We start from the raw sequence: 17709 nt of genomic DNA, 5'->3' as shown, positions 1-17709 counted from the left end.
TTCTTTGAGTATTTTTGTGGTCTATAGGTGTATTAGTGGCCAACACACTCACACGAGCTGCAAAAGACGACGTGTTATTTTGAATAAAGTTTTTTGCTTGAACGCCCTCGGCTGGTCCAGTTTTATTTTAATAATATCAGAGGCGTATGGACTAAAAATAGCATTTAAATTAATTATACAATTCCGCGTGTGTGCTACCGTGGGGGCCGCTGTATAAAAAAGTCGCGCATTTCATTCTTGAACGATCGCAGGCTGGCAAACCTAAATTGACGGTCTGTCAATTTTATATTTTGAATAAGCAAGGAAAACTCACCTAATTCTTTTATATTATAATTTTTTTTGTTTGTGGCTAAGAATTTTTTGTTCCTTTTGGAAAGGAAAAGTGCATTCAAGATAATATTTCGCGATACAATAATTTTAGGAAACTCTTTCTTTAATTATGTTGGCATTCTGCAAATGAAATGTCATTCCGGTAAAAAGAGGGACGACTCCAGCTGAAAGTGCCACTCTGACACTTTCAGCTAATTTAAATGTGTTAATTCGTCATCGGACTTTGTTTTTAAAGCAGTCACCAATGTCCCCTCACAGATAAATCGCCGTCCCTTCACAAATTTCCAATTTATCCTCGGTTTTGGCGGTTTGCTGACGTCCGGAGCCGAGTGAAATCTTTGGCTCTGCCGCCCCCGAAGGTCGACCACGTTTGATGAGGATTGTTTTCCTTTTGTAAGTTTGACAAACTTATATTTTATTTGGTCTCCAAATAAGATAAATTAACACAATAACATTAAAAGCGTGATTTTAAAAATCCATTAAAATTTAATTCATTTCTGAAAGTGCGGTCAAGGGCAAAAGTCTGCACGACGGGTTGCGTGTTGTTTTCTTATCGCTGCACGTCTCAGCAAAAGCTTTGATAACACACCATTTATATTTTTATACTGTGAACCTCTACATTCACGGAAACGCATTTGCAGCATTTAAATGTCTACATCACCATTTCAGGTTACGCCGTGCGTCATGTAAAAGGAGGAGGAGAACCGAATTTCGTCCGATTTGAAGAACCTCAAATTTGTAAAAAAATGATGGCTCCGAGACTGGTGTTTGCTCTTTCGGCAGTTTTGCTGCTTGGCTGCAAATTGATCGGAGCTGAAAAAGAGCCTGTCGACGTGGAGTCGATAGAACCTGACGTTCCCTCTGTGGTAAAATAAGAAATTTGATCTTTTGACTTGGATAATTATTACATTTTTTTTTCAGCAAGGAAATTTCTTCGAAAATGCGAAAACCACAGAAACGCCGTTGCTTGGTGACGTGGGATTCATCCATGCCTTTGTGGCATCTTTGTCGGTCATCATTGTCTCCGAGCTGGGTGACAAAACCTTCTTCATCGCGGCCATTATGGCCATGCGACACCCGAGGATCACTGTGTTTGCAGGAGCTATTGGCGCCTTGGCGCTCATGACAGTATTATCAGGTGACAGTAGTTAACATAGTGGATTAAGATAACGGAATGAAAATAATTAATTGAACCATTATTAATAATATGGTAAATGAAAACGGCAACTTTAATGTAGGCAAATTCCCAAGTTTCGGGTTGCATTTTTAAACATGCATTCAAATATAAATGTATAGTTCATTCTTATATTTGTTTATTATTATTTTTCTATTCTTATTAATAATTAAATTGAATTATCGCATTAAAATAAGTGGTAGAGAAAATTCAAAGAAGTGCTGTTTGTTCTTTCATTTTTCATTATATTAAAACACTCAAAAGAAGAGATGATAGTAATTAAATTAATATTCAGTTTAATAGTTTCAAATATAACGTTTTATGGCAAAACATTGGGAAATTTGAATTGATCTTATTAAAAAAAGTAGTTTTTGTGGGGTGGTTTCAGATATTTTCAATTATTTGAATATTTAACTAATAAATATTGTGTTATTTGTGAATTGCAGCTGTTTTTGGATGGGCTGTTACGATCATTCCACGAATCTACACATATTACATTTCAACGGCCCTCTTTGCGATATTTGGAATTAAAATGCTCAAGGAAGGCTACAGCATGTCTCCTAACGAAGGTCAAGAAGAGTTTGAAGAGGTGCAGCTTGACCTGAGAAAAAGAGATGACGAAGTAAAGAATCTTTTTTTAATTGATTTTTTTTCCAGTTTTCCACAGTTTCATCCAAATTAAAATAAATATTGAGTATTTTTTAAATGATTTAAATTCTAAACCTGTTGTTTCATCAAATTGTTGTACAGTTTTATTTTCAAGCTAACAAGTTTGTTTAATTTTTGTTTTCTATTATTATTTTTAGTACGAAAGAGAATCGTCTGCTGGAGCTGACGTTGAAGTCGGTGGGACAAGACGGAAGTCGACGTCCGTCGTATCTGCTGTGTCAAGAGTTTTGATTCAGTCCTTCACTTTGACCTTTTTGGCCGAGTGGGGTGACAGGTCGCAATTGGCCACAATTATTCTTGCAGCGAGAGAGGTCAGTTCAATAATCATTTGCAATAATCACCACCTGCTTTATTCACTTTAACCTGGTCTTGCTGTTGCTTTTGCTAACCCTCACCTTGCTTAATCGCCATCTGGTCTCTCATCTTTCAGTTAAAAAATGTACAATTTGGGCATTTTCCACATTTTCAGGATGTAGTTGGTGTCACACTTGGTGGCATCCTGGGACATGCTCTGTGTACAGGTCTGGCCGTCATCGGCGGCAGATTCATCGCTCAGAAGATCTCAGTTCGAACTGGTACCAATTTTAAAATTTAGTGAGTTCTTTTAAAGTTCTAATAACGAAATGTATTTATTTTCCAGTCACGATAATTGGAGGAATTGTGTTCCTATTGTTTGCCGTCACCGCACTCTTCTTCGACCCGACTTCTGATTAATTTATGCGAACTCGAAATAACTGGAGGCAAATCTAAAGTGTGAGAGCTTAATGGACACAGTGCAATTTTTAGATGACGAATAATAGTGCTGAAATATTGTTTAGAAGAACCATTCTGCCAAAATCATATTTGTGTTTCCGAGGATTTTGTTGCCCCATACTTCTTCATTCATTACTTAATACACGATTAGTGCTGTTAATAATTTTACTGATTTATGTGCATATTTTGACAATGATGATAAAAATCTTGAGAGATTGTTAATAAATGTAAGAAATAAAAATTATTTCTGTGATAAACTTAAGTGAATTTTTGGTTTCATTATTTAATCCGCAAATATTTCAAATTAACATATGCAGTTGATTAAAATAATATATATATGTAGCATAAAAGAAAAGATTTTAAAGCTAAATAAAAGCATATATCTCTTTACCCTGTATACTGGTCTTTTTGCTTCTGATTGTCGGCTGTCCAATCTTATTAATTAATTTGTTTCAAAATTTTACTTAATGTTTCGAGTCTTTGCGAGACAAATTTAATTTATGAAAGAAAACATTTCTTTGGTGAAATTTTGTGAAATTCCCGTTTCTTCTTCTTCTTCTTTATATTTCTCTTATCTTTCTGTTTTAATAAAGGCTTAACTAAAAATTTAATATCAAGAAAGTCAATTTGAAACAGGAGCAATAATATCCCAATTATTATCCCATCTCCCATCACCAGTTAGTCCAGGACCGATTCCTCGCTTCTGATTGGCTATTCCGAGCAGCTGTGTAACATCGCCGTTCATTTGACAATGAGATGGGACACAAAACGCAGTTGCCGCCGCTTATTTTTCGCAAATTATAGCCAAAAACTAATTAATTTTACTTCTGGAATCTACGCATACGTCAAGAGTTGCCTCGCACACGATCCCGTAGGTTTAATTCTTTTAAATTTTGGGCTTTTATTCTCGAAATTTGAGTTTTTTTATTATTTGTTATTGATATTTGTTGTGTTTTGATTTCATAGCAGAGGATTGTAATTCACCATGAGGCGAAAGCAACAGTCTGAATCACGGGCCGGACCTTCGGGAGCCAAGTCCTTTTTAGATATACAAGGACTTGAGGCTTTCGAGTCTTGCAGGTTGTGTTCCCACGAAGGAAGCAATGGGGCCACAGAGATTTTCAGTGAGAAGGGAATCAAGAAAAACTTACCAGCCCTAATAAAAAATTACCTTAAGATTGTGGTAGGTTATTTTATATAAAAAGTGACCTGAACTTTATTAATTTAATTACTTTAATATGGAATTTTTGCAGGTGTCGGAAAGTGACCTGCTGTCAAAATCAATTTGCAAAAAGTGCTGTGATCACCTAGTGAAATTTCATCTCTTCGCCCAGAATGTCAAGACAGTTCAGGATAAATTGGAGGAGCAAAAGTTTTGCATGGAAAATTTAACCGAACCAAAAATTGAAGCTCATTACCAGGATGAGGTATTCTTTTTTAACTGAAATGTAAGAGAATAATAATTAAAATAATATTCATCCAGCACGCCTCTCCGTTAGACAATTATCTCGAAGCAAACCACTCAAGTTCAGTGGAAAAGCACATTCCGGATGACATCGTCTCTTCTCTTGGACTTCTGAGTGACCTTCCCATTGATTTGTCATCAGACGACTTCGACGAGCCGGATGGTCTGATAAAAATAAAAGAAGAGGCCAAAGATTCAGAGCCGGAGGAGGATTTGGAGCAGGATGACCAGGTCAGCACCACAAGTGAAGAGGAGGAAGAGGACTCCGATGTGACTGATTCCCCTTCAACAAGAATTCGGTCCGATATTAAAGAGCAGGAGAAGGAACTCTCCGAATTTTACAAACTCACTTGTTCCGAGTGCGAATACAAATGCACCACATTCGCCTCATTATCTTCGCACTGCAAGAAAACGCATGACTGCCGTCCTACAATATTTTGCCATTGTGGCAAGTCCTTTAATAGGCGCAGCCACTTGATCAGGCACAGAAATCAGCACCTAGGAGTTCATCGTTATAAGTAAAAAATAATTTATGAAATTCAATCGATTTCTTATTTTAAATTTCCTCAGGTGTGAAACGTGTGAGAGAGGTTTTCACTTTAAATTCATGCTTCGGTCTCACATGTACACTCACGGCCCTGAAAGTGACAAGCCTTTCAAGTGTGATGAATGCCAAAGATCGTACATCACCAAGTCGGGCCTGACCAACCACAAAACAATGAAGCACTTGCCTCCCAGAGCTCGAGTCTCATGTGATATTTGCAATAACACGTAAGAAAATTTATTGCGAATTAAAACTTTAAAGACAATATTTTTTAAATAAAACTAAACGTTAATTGCAATTATTACAATTGAATTTTTTCCCACTGTATTAAGAGGTGTGGAAAAAGAAGATTTGATGCTATGATTATTAACAAATATATTTTAAATTTGATGTTATCTAATTTTCATTAAATTTTTAATATAATGTTTCTAAGATAGAAAAATTTGTAAATTAATTGGATGGAAAATAGTTTCAGCCACCCTAATTGTCTTTACACCCACAAGAAGACTGTCCATGGCGACCAAAGACACTTTGTCTGTCACATTTGCGGCAAAACAATGTCCACTGTTGGGAATTTGAAAGGCCACCTTGAAACGCACAAAGAGTCCTGCAACGTCCAATGTGAAGTTTGTGGCAAACGGTAAAAATATTTTTAGTTCATTTGATTAAAAACAATTAATTTTTTTACTGGTTGCAGCTTTAAAACCAGGATGAGACTTGTCAGACACATGGAGTACCACAAAGCTGTAGTTCATGAGTGTCAGGTGTGTGGGAAGCAATACCAAACCCGAGGATCTTTGCGGTCTCATCTTTTGGTACACAGCGATGACAGGCCCCACAAGTGCAATCTGTGCCAGAAAACTTTCAAACGCAGCAAACAATTAAAGGTTGTTTATAATTCTAAAATTGAATGAAAATAAATTATCTTCAATTAAAAAAAGCTAAAAAATTGATAATTAATTTTTTTTTACATTTATGAAATTTTGCTTGGATCAAATAATAAATAAATCCAATTTATATTAATTTTTCATTTTGATTTTAGCTCCATCTGTATCAGCACACTGGCGAACGCCCCTACAAGTGTCCGTTCTGTCCGAAAACTTTCACCAACGCTGGAAACAGGGCGACCCACAAAAGACGAATCCACTCAAAAGTGATCAGCCAAAGTGTCATCGAAGACAATTCCGCTTCGACCAGCCTGTTTTGTGTTAACGAAGAAATTTCCGGCAACCTGAACGGCCAGCAAAGAATGTCTTCCACCGAGGCCAACAACCTTGAAACGCAAAACCTGCAGTCGATGGCCGCTGTTTTGAACCAGCCTGCAATGATGATGGGCGGAATGATGCTCCCTCTGCAAACACCCAACCTGCAGCCAGTCATGCATGCGCAACACCTTCTCACTCAAGGTCTACCAAGTCATTCCACAGGCGCGTGGTAATTAATGGTTTTATTGTACTGGCATTATTTATTATTATATTATTTCAAGTGAGGTCTTCCATTAGTAGAAAATTAATGAAGTGTAAGATGTTAAGGTCTTATTAATTAAACAAGAAAAGAAAAATGAAGATTATGTTTGAAATGAAAATTTTTCCCAAAATTTTAATTTAACCTTTTTGTTTTTTAATGATGCACTGATAGAGGCAGGGTGGAGGGGAATTTTTAGGAATTATAAATATTGGAATGTTTGTTGAGTGGTCAAAAAAAAAAATTAATAAAGGGAATTAAAGAAAATGCCATTAATGCCAAAAATTTGTAAACTAAATTTGAAAAATCAACGAAAATTACGAAATCTTGTAGTTTTGGATGTTTGAAATTAGACCGACCGCTTAAGTTTGAAAGATAAAGAAATTGATAAGAAAAAATTTTAACCCTGCAAAATTAAAGTATGCAACCTGTGGGACATTATGAACTGGCAGGTTGCATAGTTTGGGAACTGAAGTGACATTTTCTCTGTAAAATGAATAGAAATTGTAATATTTAGTGAATGGCAATTTTTTTAATTGAATTTTAATTCTTTTTAAAAGTTTTTATTCTTTACAAGAAAACTTCCAAAAATATTTTTAATTTGATTGTTCTTAAGTTTGGAAACAGAATAATGAAATTTTAGATTTATATTAAGTAGCTTAGTGAGCACCAGGTGTTCTCCAAAGTGCGGCGGTAGAGGTCGCAAGTAGGTAGCTTTCTCAGGGTCTACCCTGAGGTATGCGCTGGTTGTGCTCAGGTAGGAGTCGTGGCGCCTGCGCTGTCATCATCAACACCTCCAGTGTCCGACCAACTGAAAGTGAAAGGGGCATTTGGCAACATTGGCCTGCTTGATTGTCAAAATGAAAGCGAAAGTTATGAACTAACTTGGCTATAGATGGAGAAAATTAGGACGCTTGGAGAGCAACAACTAGCGCAGAGGTGCACTGCGGCTACTAACCTCCATACCGTTGGGGAAGGGATATATATTTATTAAACTCTAGTCGCGCGCGCATTTCTCGTTAGATAACCTTCACTTTCGAATTAAAATTATGTAACATTAACCGTAACACACACTCGTTCCACTCTTTCCTCTCTTTTAAAATATTAACATCGAGAGAGGGACTCGCTTACACTCTTTGAAAGAAAGAAAGGGAAGTTTTCTGAGAGTGTGTGCGCGCGGCTGTATTTGTGAAAAAAGGAGCCGGCGTTGGCGCTGAAGGCTCCCGTTTTGTTCTCGCTTTTCATTTTCCTTTCCTTTTTGCCTAACAGATTTTCCCTTTCTTATTTTTTGTTCTCTCAGGTGTGTGTGTTGTATAAAGGTTGGATGAGCTTTTGAATTTGCTACACACACAAAAAAAGTGCTGGCGGAAGAATAAAGTAACCAAACTGCGGAAAATTCAAGTTTTCTGCTCCGAAAGTTATATATTTTTCCTTTACTCGCTCGGCCGTGCTCTTCTCTCTGTGTGTGCGTCGGTCCGCCTTCAGTCTAAACACACAGAAGCAAGCTATTTTCAAAAAGACGCGGACCAACTCAAAGAGAGGCACGTCTCTTTCCTTTGCCTCTCTGAAATGCGTGGCAATTTTTTATATTAAATACGCCAACTCCGCCACATGCACCTTTGCTCCTGGAAAATTCGTTACACTTTTGAATAATTTAGCCGACGCGTGCATGACAATTTCTCGAGAAAAAGAGAGAGAGAGACAAAACCACACACAGGTAAACAACGTGTATATTATTCATTCATTCATATTCAGGGCGCAGTGGCGGCGCGCACATTGTGCATTTCTAGGAAGCCACTTCACTTCATTCGGCCATAAATCCACGGGAGAAAAGTAAAATAAACAAAAGTGTGCTTTTTTGTTCCATACTCCTCTCGGAAATGCACGGCAGCAAACTACCTACCTTCAACCCGCCACATGTAAAAAAATATTAGTTGGGACTCCTCTGTTTGTTTCTTATTTTCCTGAAACCGTTTTTCCTCTTTAAAGATATATAACACTTCCTTGGTCTTCCTCATCTTTTTCAGGAAACACTGACAAAGTTAAAAAAATAAGGGGGAAGGAGGAAGTTGTTGAGAATTATGGGAAAATAATTGTTATAATAAGCAAAAATAATATGCTAATAATGCCTAAGTTGAGGAGAGCAATAAGTAATAATAAATCAATACATGTCAAGATGTTATCTCATTTCATTTAGACGTTAGAAAATAAAAATTGAATAATATTAAATAAATAACAATTTGCAACTAAATAATATGTGTTGGATTTTTTAGATTTACTTTGATTTTTGCTTTTATTGGGGAGGTTAAAATAGAAAATCCACAACGGATACCGACGTTTTTAATTAAATATTTTAGTCCGATTAAGGATAATCTAATTAACAAATTCATTTTAATTAATTTAAAAATTTAAGCTTTCATTCCTGGCGCTTTCTTGTGCAGTACGTAATGCATTAATTGATAATCGTAAACTATATGAGTGAGCTGAAAATTATAATGTTTTCTCATTAGTTCTTTTGGGCGAATGATTACTGGAACAATTTTTCATTAAATGCGCGTCATTGTGACAATTTTCAGTTGATCCGAAAACAAAACCGTAATTGAAAAAACATAATTTAAATTTCGTCTTTTATTTGTTCAAATGAACTCAGCAGTCAGGACAGATGATTAAATTTACTTAATTGAAACAATTTAAATTAAACATTGATTTCATATATTGAGATGAATTTTGCCAAAATATTAATTTTGACCTTTTACAGCGAATTATCGTCCTTGGCAAGGTCTCTGCTCAAATAGTAGAATTATTAGCTCTCCAACGACGGCAATAAAATAGCCCTCAATCAAAATTTTAATGCACACGTTAAACAGCTTAATAATGCGATAAAGGCCAATAAAACAGAAAATACCTTTATATAGTTAATCCCAAGCAGCAGCCACCGCAAACCTCGCAGCCGCAAACAAAATTGGACGTGATCTCTGCTCTCCGATGTTAATTAGGTGCCAGGCACAGACACGGCGGTGCTATGTTTTTATTAGATTTTAATTTGATGTTAATTATATGCCAGAAATAAGGGCCATAAAGCAACAAAATTCAACCTTCAAATTAAATACGTAAAGGATCTTTTAGAAAGGCTTTTATAAAATTGGAGAGAGAGAGAGATGTTGGTGTTGGAAAAATTCTTGGCTGCTTGTTTCGCGTTCGGAAGGTCGCGCGGAGATTGCCTTTTTGGCAGCGAATTCTTCAAGATTACCAATAAATCAGTCAAGTCGCATTATTATGTTAAGTGAATAGATATTGACAAATCGGTGGTTCAAATGTCACGCCTGCTGCCGTTGGTGTGCCAACACTTGCAGCATGTTCAATATAACATGCACCATTTCGATGCGTCCCCGCGGTAGCCTTTATTTTGACATATATAAAAAGTTAAGTCGCCTATCGCTTATCACTTTGGCAAAAGAAAGAGATCAAAAAGGCAGTTTATACATATTAAATGTTATTTTCATGTTAATTTAAGTTCTTGTAATACAACTTTTCAAACTAAAAATTAGTTGAAATATATATAAATTATTTTATTATTATACTGCGATTATATTATTTTAAAACTTAAAACCATTTATAATTATATACAAATAATTTAAGTAACACAAATTTTCAATTAGTCGTTATTTTAAATATTGAATGATCGTTTAGTTTTGGTCTTGATTGGTCTTGATAAATTAAAAAAAAAATAATTAATCTTCGAGACGTCAACTCGGTGTGTAATACTCTACATGCAATTTTTATAATTCACACTTATTAATAGAAATTACAATTTTTATCAATATTCATATGATTTTATTGCAATTACTTGAATTTATTGAAAAGCACAGACTCAAATATTAATTATTATTTTTTGTATGCCGTAAATTCAGTTATGAATTGCTTATGTTCAGAATTTCGAAAAGAATATCACATCTCTCATTTTTCTGGTAAAAAAAATATATATATAAGAACAAAATTTATGAGGAAAAATAGGAGGTAACAGCGCGCAGTATTATTTTTCTTGTGCCGATCTTTACCTGTCGACATTCTTTAGCAGCGACAGAGGACTTTTTTCACTTTTATTGTACTCAAGAAAATAGTGGTCAACGTGCGCACAGGAAAGAATTTTCAGCATCAATTGTTGAGAGCAGGTAAATAGGAGGGCTCCTTTGTAACAAAAGGCTCAGGAGGATTGCGGCGACGGACGGTTGGTCGGACCGATGGAGCGACTCTTCTTCTCTTTTTTGGCATCGCCCATGTTACAAATAATCTGCTTGGAAATTACCTTTTTCTGCATGGCGTGTAAGTGGTGAAAGAGGCGAAAAATATAAAGTTGGTGCGAGTGAGGGGAGTTGGGAAAAAACGAAAGAAAGGAGCAGAGTGGGTGGCGGAAAAGAAGAGAAAAAAGTCGCTCGTTTGCTAAAAGTGCTTCTCAGGAAGTTTTTGTTCCGATCTCTTCCTGCTGCTGGATGGGGTTGCATCCCTTTCTCTCCGGTGGGTGGAGGAGAGATTGGCGACTCTCTTTCAGTTTTACACGGAGAGGTAAAGGAAAACGTCGGGCGGGCGAGCCATCTCGGGAAATAAAAAGTTTTATTTTTTGTTACGCGAGGTAAAGAGAGATTGATTATGTGAGAGGGATAAAAAATGTTCTCACAGACAAAAGCAGGGAGAGAGAGAGAAGAGAGCGCGCATATACAAGAGAGAAAAGAGGTACCAGAGTTAGTAACAAAAGAGATTTTTCCCTCCATCCACCTTCTTCATCTTCACCGCGCGAGCTCTCTTCTCTCTCTTCTCTTTCCCTGTGTGACGATGCGCGCCGGCCGAGCTTTGTGTCTTCGCTTCTTCTTCTTCTTCCTCCTCCTCCATGTACTGTCCTTCATGTTGAGTTGTTCTTCTCTTGAAATCCCCTTGCAGCAACTCATGATGTTGTCAACGTCACCAAAAGGGACAGGCAAAAAGAAGCGAGACGCAAAACAACTGCGGCGGTTCTCAACTTTCCTTGTACGTCGCCTTTCCGGAAAAAAAATGCACCTTTGCAGTGCCTCTGGACCTAATCGCTCCTGATTTTTAAGCAAAAAAGTGAATAATAAAAAGTTCCTAAACAAAATTTCGTTTAAAAAGTTAAGCGAAAAAAGGAAATCGTTTTTTAAAAATATTAAAAGTACTCAAGGTTAAAAGGATTAAAGAAAAAATAATTAAATTTTTTTTCAAATATAATTATTTAAATGTGAAAAATTAAAACAAACACTCCATGCGATGAAAATTGAAAATTGTACTAAATATTATTTTTACAAGATATGCAATCCTATTTTGGAATCATCATGCGTTGTCATCAACATAATTATTAATGTTATAAAAAATAAGTGAGTAAGATTTTGGGGACACCAGGGTGCATATGATTTACATTGCAGCAATAAATATTTGAGTCAGATTGTCAAATTCTATAGTGTTGGGTTATAAAATTATAAATAATTTTCATTTGCTGAAATTTACGACCCATTTTGAAAAAAATCAACGTTTTCATGAAATAAAAATATGTTGGAAATTTACATGATGTAATTTTCACCATATATTTTCAAACAGTAAAATTGGACTCCTGCGGGTAAATCCAGGAAAGGTAAAAAAGTTCTAGGCACCCAAAAAGTGATTTTTCCGCTGCCATTATTTAGCTTGAATAAGAAAGAAACGATTTAAAAAATCAATTTTTAGAATGAATTGTGTCGAGCAGAATAATTAAAAATGTGATTGTAGGGTCTTTTTCACCATGTCTGACAAAATTTGAAGACCTTCATTTTTCCTTAATTGTGGAGAACTAAAATATAATTGATCAATATTTTCCTTGTCCCTACCTAACCAATTCAAAACTTCTAATTTATTGAAAAGAAATGATTGTATATAAATAAAAAGCAAACGAATAAGTACTTAAAATACAAAATAAACCTCCAGCTAAGGCTGTACTTGAGTGAGCAGCGGCTGCTTAGCAATAAAAGGACGAGTGCGCTCGAGAGAGAATTCTCAATGTCAATCCTTTGCAATTAGCCGCTCAAATCGGGACTCGATCGTCAAATGCTGCACGCCGCGGACGAATCAAGGTGAAATGATTAAATATATTCAGGCTGTCTTTCATTCTCTTTCTTTCTTTCTTTCTTTGGCTGGTGCAGAGCGAGGATGCGGGGGTGACCTTCTGTGTGCGCCGTGAGGCGTGTGATGATGATGCTCCCCCCTGAGGAAGTATAAAGTGCAGGTATGCAACACCACCATTACCTTCGACGCCGCCAGCCCTGCCATAATATCTCCTATACCTGCGCGCGTTATTTTTTTTTCATACCTGTGGCAGCAAAACACTTTCACTGCTGCTCGCTTGCTTTATTCGTCCCCCTCTCACCTGCCGCGTGTGACGAAGGAGACCTTGAAGAGAGTCTGCCTAGTGTGCAGCCTGACGATTATGTATGGTACCCTCGCTAGCAAATCGCGGTGGCGGAAATCTCTCGCTGCTTCGCGCTTTCGTCAGCAAACACCACCACCAACCGGCCATTCCATTATTTTCGTGTCGTTTGGATTCCCTTCTGGCCTCTTGGCGACGGAAATGGGCGACTTTCTAAATAATGTCCACTTGGCAGGAAATGCGATTATAATAAATAAAGTGCACGCAGGAAATGAATTACAGGAATTTCTTTGAGAAATTGCTGTGTAATCCCTTGGGTGCAGCAAACGTTGAAAATAATTATTGGAAAATTCCCAAAGTAAAAATTTAACCACAAATGATGATTTTGCATTCACATTTCTTATCTCTAGCAGGTGAAATATTATATTTTATAAAAGTCACATTTTGCGATTGAAAATGTTAGTTTACATTAAAATAAACATTGACAATGATAAAACTTATTTTATGAAAATTGTTCATTTTATAATTAAATTATATTTTTTTTAAATCATCTAATTTGATTGAAATATTTATTGTTATATATTATGTTTATTTAATTTTGAAAATTTTGTAAGACATATATAAAAATGAATATTACTAACTTAATTGAAAAAAGTTTAAATTTTGGTTGGCGTCTATGAAACATCAATTTATCTTCTTTTAACAAAAATTCCCATCCTCTTACGGTACCTTCGCAATCTCCTCAGAAAATATAATTTTATTGAAATAATGAATTGCAATTTAATGTCATTGCAATTATATTGAAATTAATTGGTGAAATTTAAGTTATACTCCTGCTGCTGCTGGGCAATAAGATAAAATTTTCATTTCATATAATATATTTAAAATAAATTTCACAACAGGAAACAAGCTTTTAAAGCTATAAATTACTTTCAGTTAGTCCTTTTTATAATTACATATAAATTTAATAACAAGGAACAAGCTGATACAAGAGTTTTAAAGTTCAAATTTTGACGTCGCTCAAGAAAATGAGATTGAAATTGAATCTTAAATTGTGGATAATAGGACTAATTAATCTAAATGAAAGAAGCAATTAATTTTGTAAAAGTTAAAAAATTTATCACAATAATTGTTTTATGAAATTCTGAAAATGATTAGTAAAAAAAACTTCCTCCATAATCTCCTCACATCGTTATTTTCAAATTAAGAAATAAATCACGTTTTCATCTCCCTCATTTGGAAATTGCAGCCGTCAAGGGCGAACCACCCTTTTCCGTCCGGCGCCCGCCTGAAATTGATCACTTTCATTTTTCACCGATCCTCATCTTTTGTGTATAATCACGGCGCATTCATTTGAGCCGAGCAGGATCATGCTGGCGGTGGATCCGAATAGCAGCATCTGCGTTCAGGGTTGAAGATAAAAATCAAGGGAAAGTCGCCGCCGCCGCCGCTGCATTTGGAGCAAAAGGGGAGAAGGGGTTGTTTTCAAGGCTATACCTGGCGCTATTATAAGATTGCATTTTCGAGGGGGTGGCAGCCCAAATAGCATTTGTGCAGCGGACGAAGGATGAAATCGTTCAATCTGTTGCCGCTTGATTTTCCTCGGCAGATAAAAAAAATAAACTAAAACGGACGGCGTATTTTTCTCTCTCTCTCCTCTCACTCGCCGCTGCTTTTATTCTCCTCTTGAATACCTGCCGAGGAGGGTTTTGTAAAAGCAGCGTGTCTCAGGTAAAGGAAAATCTGGCAAACGAGAGAGAAGAGATTTTTTATTGGGGCTGGCGAAGGTCAAGGGAGAGAGAGAGAGAGAGATGGAATGAGCAGCGAGCGAACTGACAGGGGAGATGATGAATTTCACTTTCGATTTCAAGGAAAACGATCTCTGTAGGTTGTTTTTCTTCTTCTTCTCCACCGGATGACCAGAAGGAATTCGAAAAGCTGCAGTTTGAAATGACTGATAAAATAAATCAATAATATTTCTTCGTTTGCCATAAATTCGCCTTGGAATCTGAAAGTAAAAGTACAAAAAGGACAGGTTTTAAGTGGCTAATATCAAAGGCGCACGTTTAAAAAGTGAAGCGAAACAATGACAGCACATACTATACATAAGCGCGCGGCGAGATAACGAAGAAAAAGGCAGCAAAAGGCATGATGTGGCAAAACGAGTTTGTCGAGAAGAGAGGGCTGAAAATTGATTTGACCTTGGTGTTGGTATAAGCAAGTGGAGAAAAGAGAGAGGAAAATGAGCGTAAGAGCAGATCGCGAGAAAATACACGACATATACTCAAGGCACGTAATTTATTTTCAATGGGAAAAATATTATCTTATTTTTGCCAAAGGCCATAGGAACGAGAGAGTAAAAAAAAAACGAATGGGAAATGGCACATTTTTATTTATTGTATAATCAGACCCGCTTATCTGCGATGTTGCGTAAAAAGCGGGCGTTTTTATTTTATTTTCGTTTCAACAGTTAATTTTATATGTATAATCTACCACGACCGGTCACAGCATGCATATATAACAACATTATGCTGATTTTTTTTTATTTGGCCAAATGAGCTCTGGCGCATTTACGAGAGCAGCAGACCGTGTTTCCTCCATACAAAAGCAGCTCCTCTCCGCAAATTGCTGCTGGTACTTAATTCACGTGTACAATTAAGCTGCCGGGGTTAGTTGTGCGGCCGTCTTGTGTATGCATGGATGTCTTTTCGCTCTGCGCAAACTTTCACATATGACTTTTCTCCCTTTTAAAATTATGCAACCCACTAGTAATATGTACTACACATGCACAGGAACGTGCAGGCGGCGGCGAAGCGAGATAATATAACAGCTTGACGTCCACCAAGGAAATGTTTTTCTACATAGCCATAACATAAATTATGTATACTATATTAATTTTTTTTTACTTATTTTAACAAATTTTCTTAATACCTTAAATATTTTTGACATAATTCACTAAACAAACTTTTTAAAAATTATAAAAAAAAATTATTTAAAGTTTTTGTTTGCATTAATTTTTTAATTTTATTTTGTTCACAGCTAATTTTATTACAGAATTATAACAATGTTGTAACAGCACAATTTAAATTTTTAAATAAATTTTATGAAGGAGAAGTTAAGAGATCTTAATTAAGAGTTGGAGCTACAGAGCGTATATCAGTGCATTGTGGTCGTAATGAGAAAATTTAATTGAAGTATATAATTATGTATCATGTTGGTGGAATTATATTATATTATATCATTTTATGGGAATTAAGCATAAATTCATAAAATAGTAATCAATTTATAATTATTATCTAAGTCTAATTTGATTCGTAAATGGCTCTCTTCACTGCAAAATTATTTATTTTATTTAACTTACGAATTCTAGAATGTTTTTATTTTCTGCAGCTTACCCGATCCGTGTATAATTGACCCTTAGGAATAAGGGGGTTCTATTTATTTTCGTCACATTTCCTCCTCTTTCTTTTCTTTTCTTTTGAGGAGACCTTTTTGAAAGAATTGACTTTAGGCGATTGGCAAGTTATTGTAAGACCCTTTTTACGCATTTTATTTCTTTCTTAAACCTTTTTTTATTGAACTCTTTTTAAAGTCGTTGCTCCCGAAAGTTATTTGACCTCTCTTTGACTCCAAACGTGTTTTTTTCTGTTAAGGAAAGGAAAATTTTTAAAATAAGTTTTCCTATAACACTAATAAGCGTACACGAGTGCGATAAAGTATATTGCGGTCACACTCCAATTGTAACGCAGAATAATACCAAGAGTGTAATCTGTAAACGTGACTTTTTCATTTCGTGCTCCGTCCAAAGTCCGAATATGAAAGTGGCGCAGGAATCTGCACGCGTTATATAAAAGATAAAATTCGCGGCTTGTTTCTGTTTGTTCTGCATACCAATATAAATTTTCTTTGGCAAATTAAGATAACGCACGAAAGTAAAAGTTGCTCGAATTTTCCAGATTAGCTGCCATGCTCGCTGATAATTGTTTAGTAATTAAACAAGAAGAGACAGTTCGTGGATGAGATAAGCACACACGTGACTTCAACCGACAATTTCTTGCACTCGACTTACCGCAGCATTTTAATGCAGCGCGATATCCATTACGTAAACTTTAACCTGCGAGAGCGCGCGCCAGTTGTGCATAATATATTTTAACGTGAACGTGCTGAACATTCATTTATAAAAGTACTCTGCATGTTCTCTCTGCGGTACCAAGGAAAGTAGTGTTTTATGCTGTGAACTGCATTATGTCGGCGGTGTGGAGAAATGTGAAATGTGTTGAACGTTTCATAAATCCAGATCATATGCAAAGCCTTTTATTTTTGCTCCAATAATTTTGCATTGAGCATTTATTGTTATCATAAAATCATTGTATAATATATTCTGCCATATTACCTCTCATTAAAAAAAGCATTTTTGTTTAAAATGGCGTAAAATTAATTAATTATTGAGTCCAGAAATTAAAATTTAGTCTTGACGAAAAACTGTCAAGAAATTTAAAATTGGAATCTTCATGTCACTTACACATTTTAAGAGTTTTGTTGTAAAAATTTAAATGTGGAGAAATAAATAGATTATTTTTTAATCTCCCTGCAGTTTGATTCTGTTAATACATTTCCAATATTTCCATACATTTTGTCTGGACAATTTATATTGTTTTCCAAAAGGAGCAAAGAAATTTTTTTATACAAAAATAATTTTGATAGCATCAATTAAACAAACGAATAAATAAAATAAATATTTGTTATTTAAAAAGAAAAAATATTACAAAATTACTCATTTTCTTGGAAAAAATAATTATTTCGAACATTTTTTTAAAAATTTGAGAATACAATATTAAATTAAATTTAAAGTTAAAAAACTGAATGCTTTAAAAATAAATCTTAATTTTTTAGAAGCTTTTATA

General features: G+C 35.5%; 2 protein-coding genes across 3 annotated transcripts; both read left to right on the top strand.

Moving 5' to 3' along the window:
• Positions 1 to 471: 471 nt before the first annotated feature.
• On the top strand, positions 472 to 3187 carry LOC132199957 (transmembrane protein 165). The gene is made up of 7 exons (XM_059625083.1): positions 472 to 723; positions 1000 to 1196; positions 1252 to 1468; positions 1951 to 2126; positions 2311 to 2484; positions 2643 to 2748; positions 2814 to 3187. The coding sequence occupies exons 2-7, from the start codon at positions 1077 to 1079 to the stop codon at positions 2885 to 2887; spliced, it is 867 nt and encodes a 288-aa protein (XP_059481066.1). The 5' UTR covers positions 472 to 723; positions 1000 to 1076; the 3' UTR covers positions 2888 to 3187.
• Positions 3188 to 3654: 467 nt separating this feature from the next.
• On the top strand, positions 3655 to 6494 carry LOC132199780 (zinc finger protein 660-like). Of its 2 annotated transcripts, none has more exons than XM_059624761.1 (8): positions 3655 to 3797; positions 3893 to 4109; positions 4180 to 4353; positions 4410 to 4909; positions 4962 to 5162; positions 5405 to 5575; positions 5633 to 5822; positions 5978 to 6494. In XM_059624761.1, the coding sequence occupies exons 2-8, from the start codon at positions 3912 to 3914 to the stop codon at positions 6371 to 6373; spliced, it is 1830 nt and encodes a 609-aa protein (XP_059480744.1). In that variant the 5' UTR covers positions 3655 to 3797; positions 3893 to 3911; the 3' UTR covers positions 6374 to 6494. The 2 variants fall into 2 exon arrangements, with proteins under 2 accessions (XP_059480744.1, XP_059480745.1); XM_059624762.1 differs by having other exon boundaries at positions 3679 to 3797; positions 3898 to 4109.
• Positions 6495 to 17709: the final 11215 nt, after the last annotated feature.

The sequence above is a fragment of the Neocloeon triangulifer genome, unplaced genomic scaffold, assembly GCF_031216515.1.
Source record: "Neocloeon triangulifer isolate White Clay Creek 2 clone unplaced genomic scaffold, ASM3121651v1 ptg000014l, whole genome shotgun sequence".
NCBI classification, from domain to species: Eukaryota; Metazoa; Arthropoda; class Insecta; order Ephemeroptera; family Baetidae; genus Neocloeon; species Neocloeon triangulifer.
This window is presented reverse-complemented; position numbering and strand designations above follow the sequence as displayed.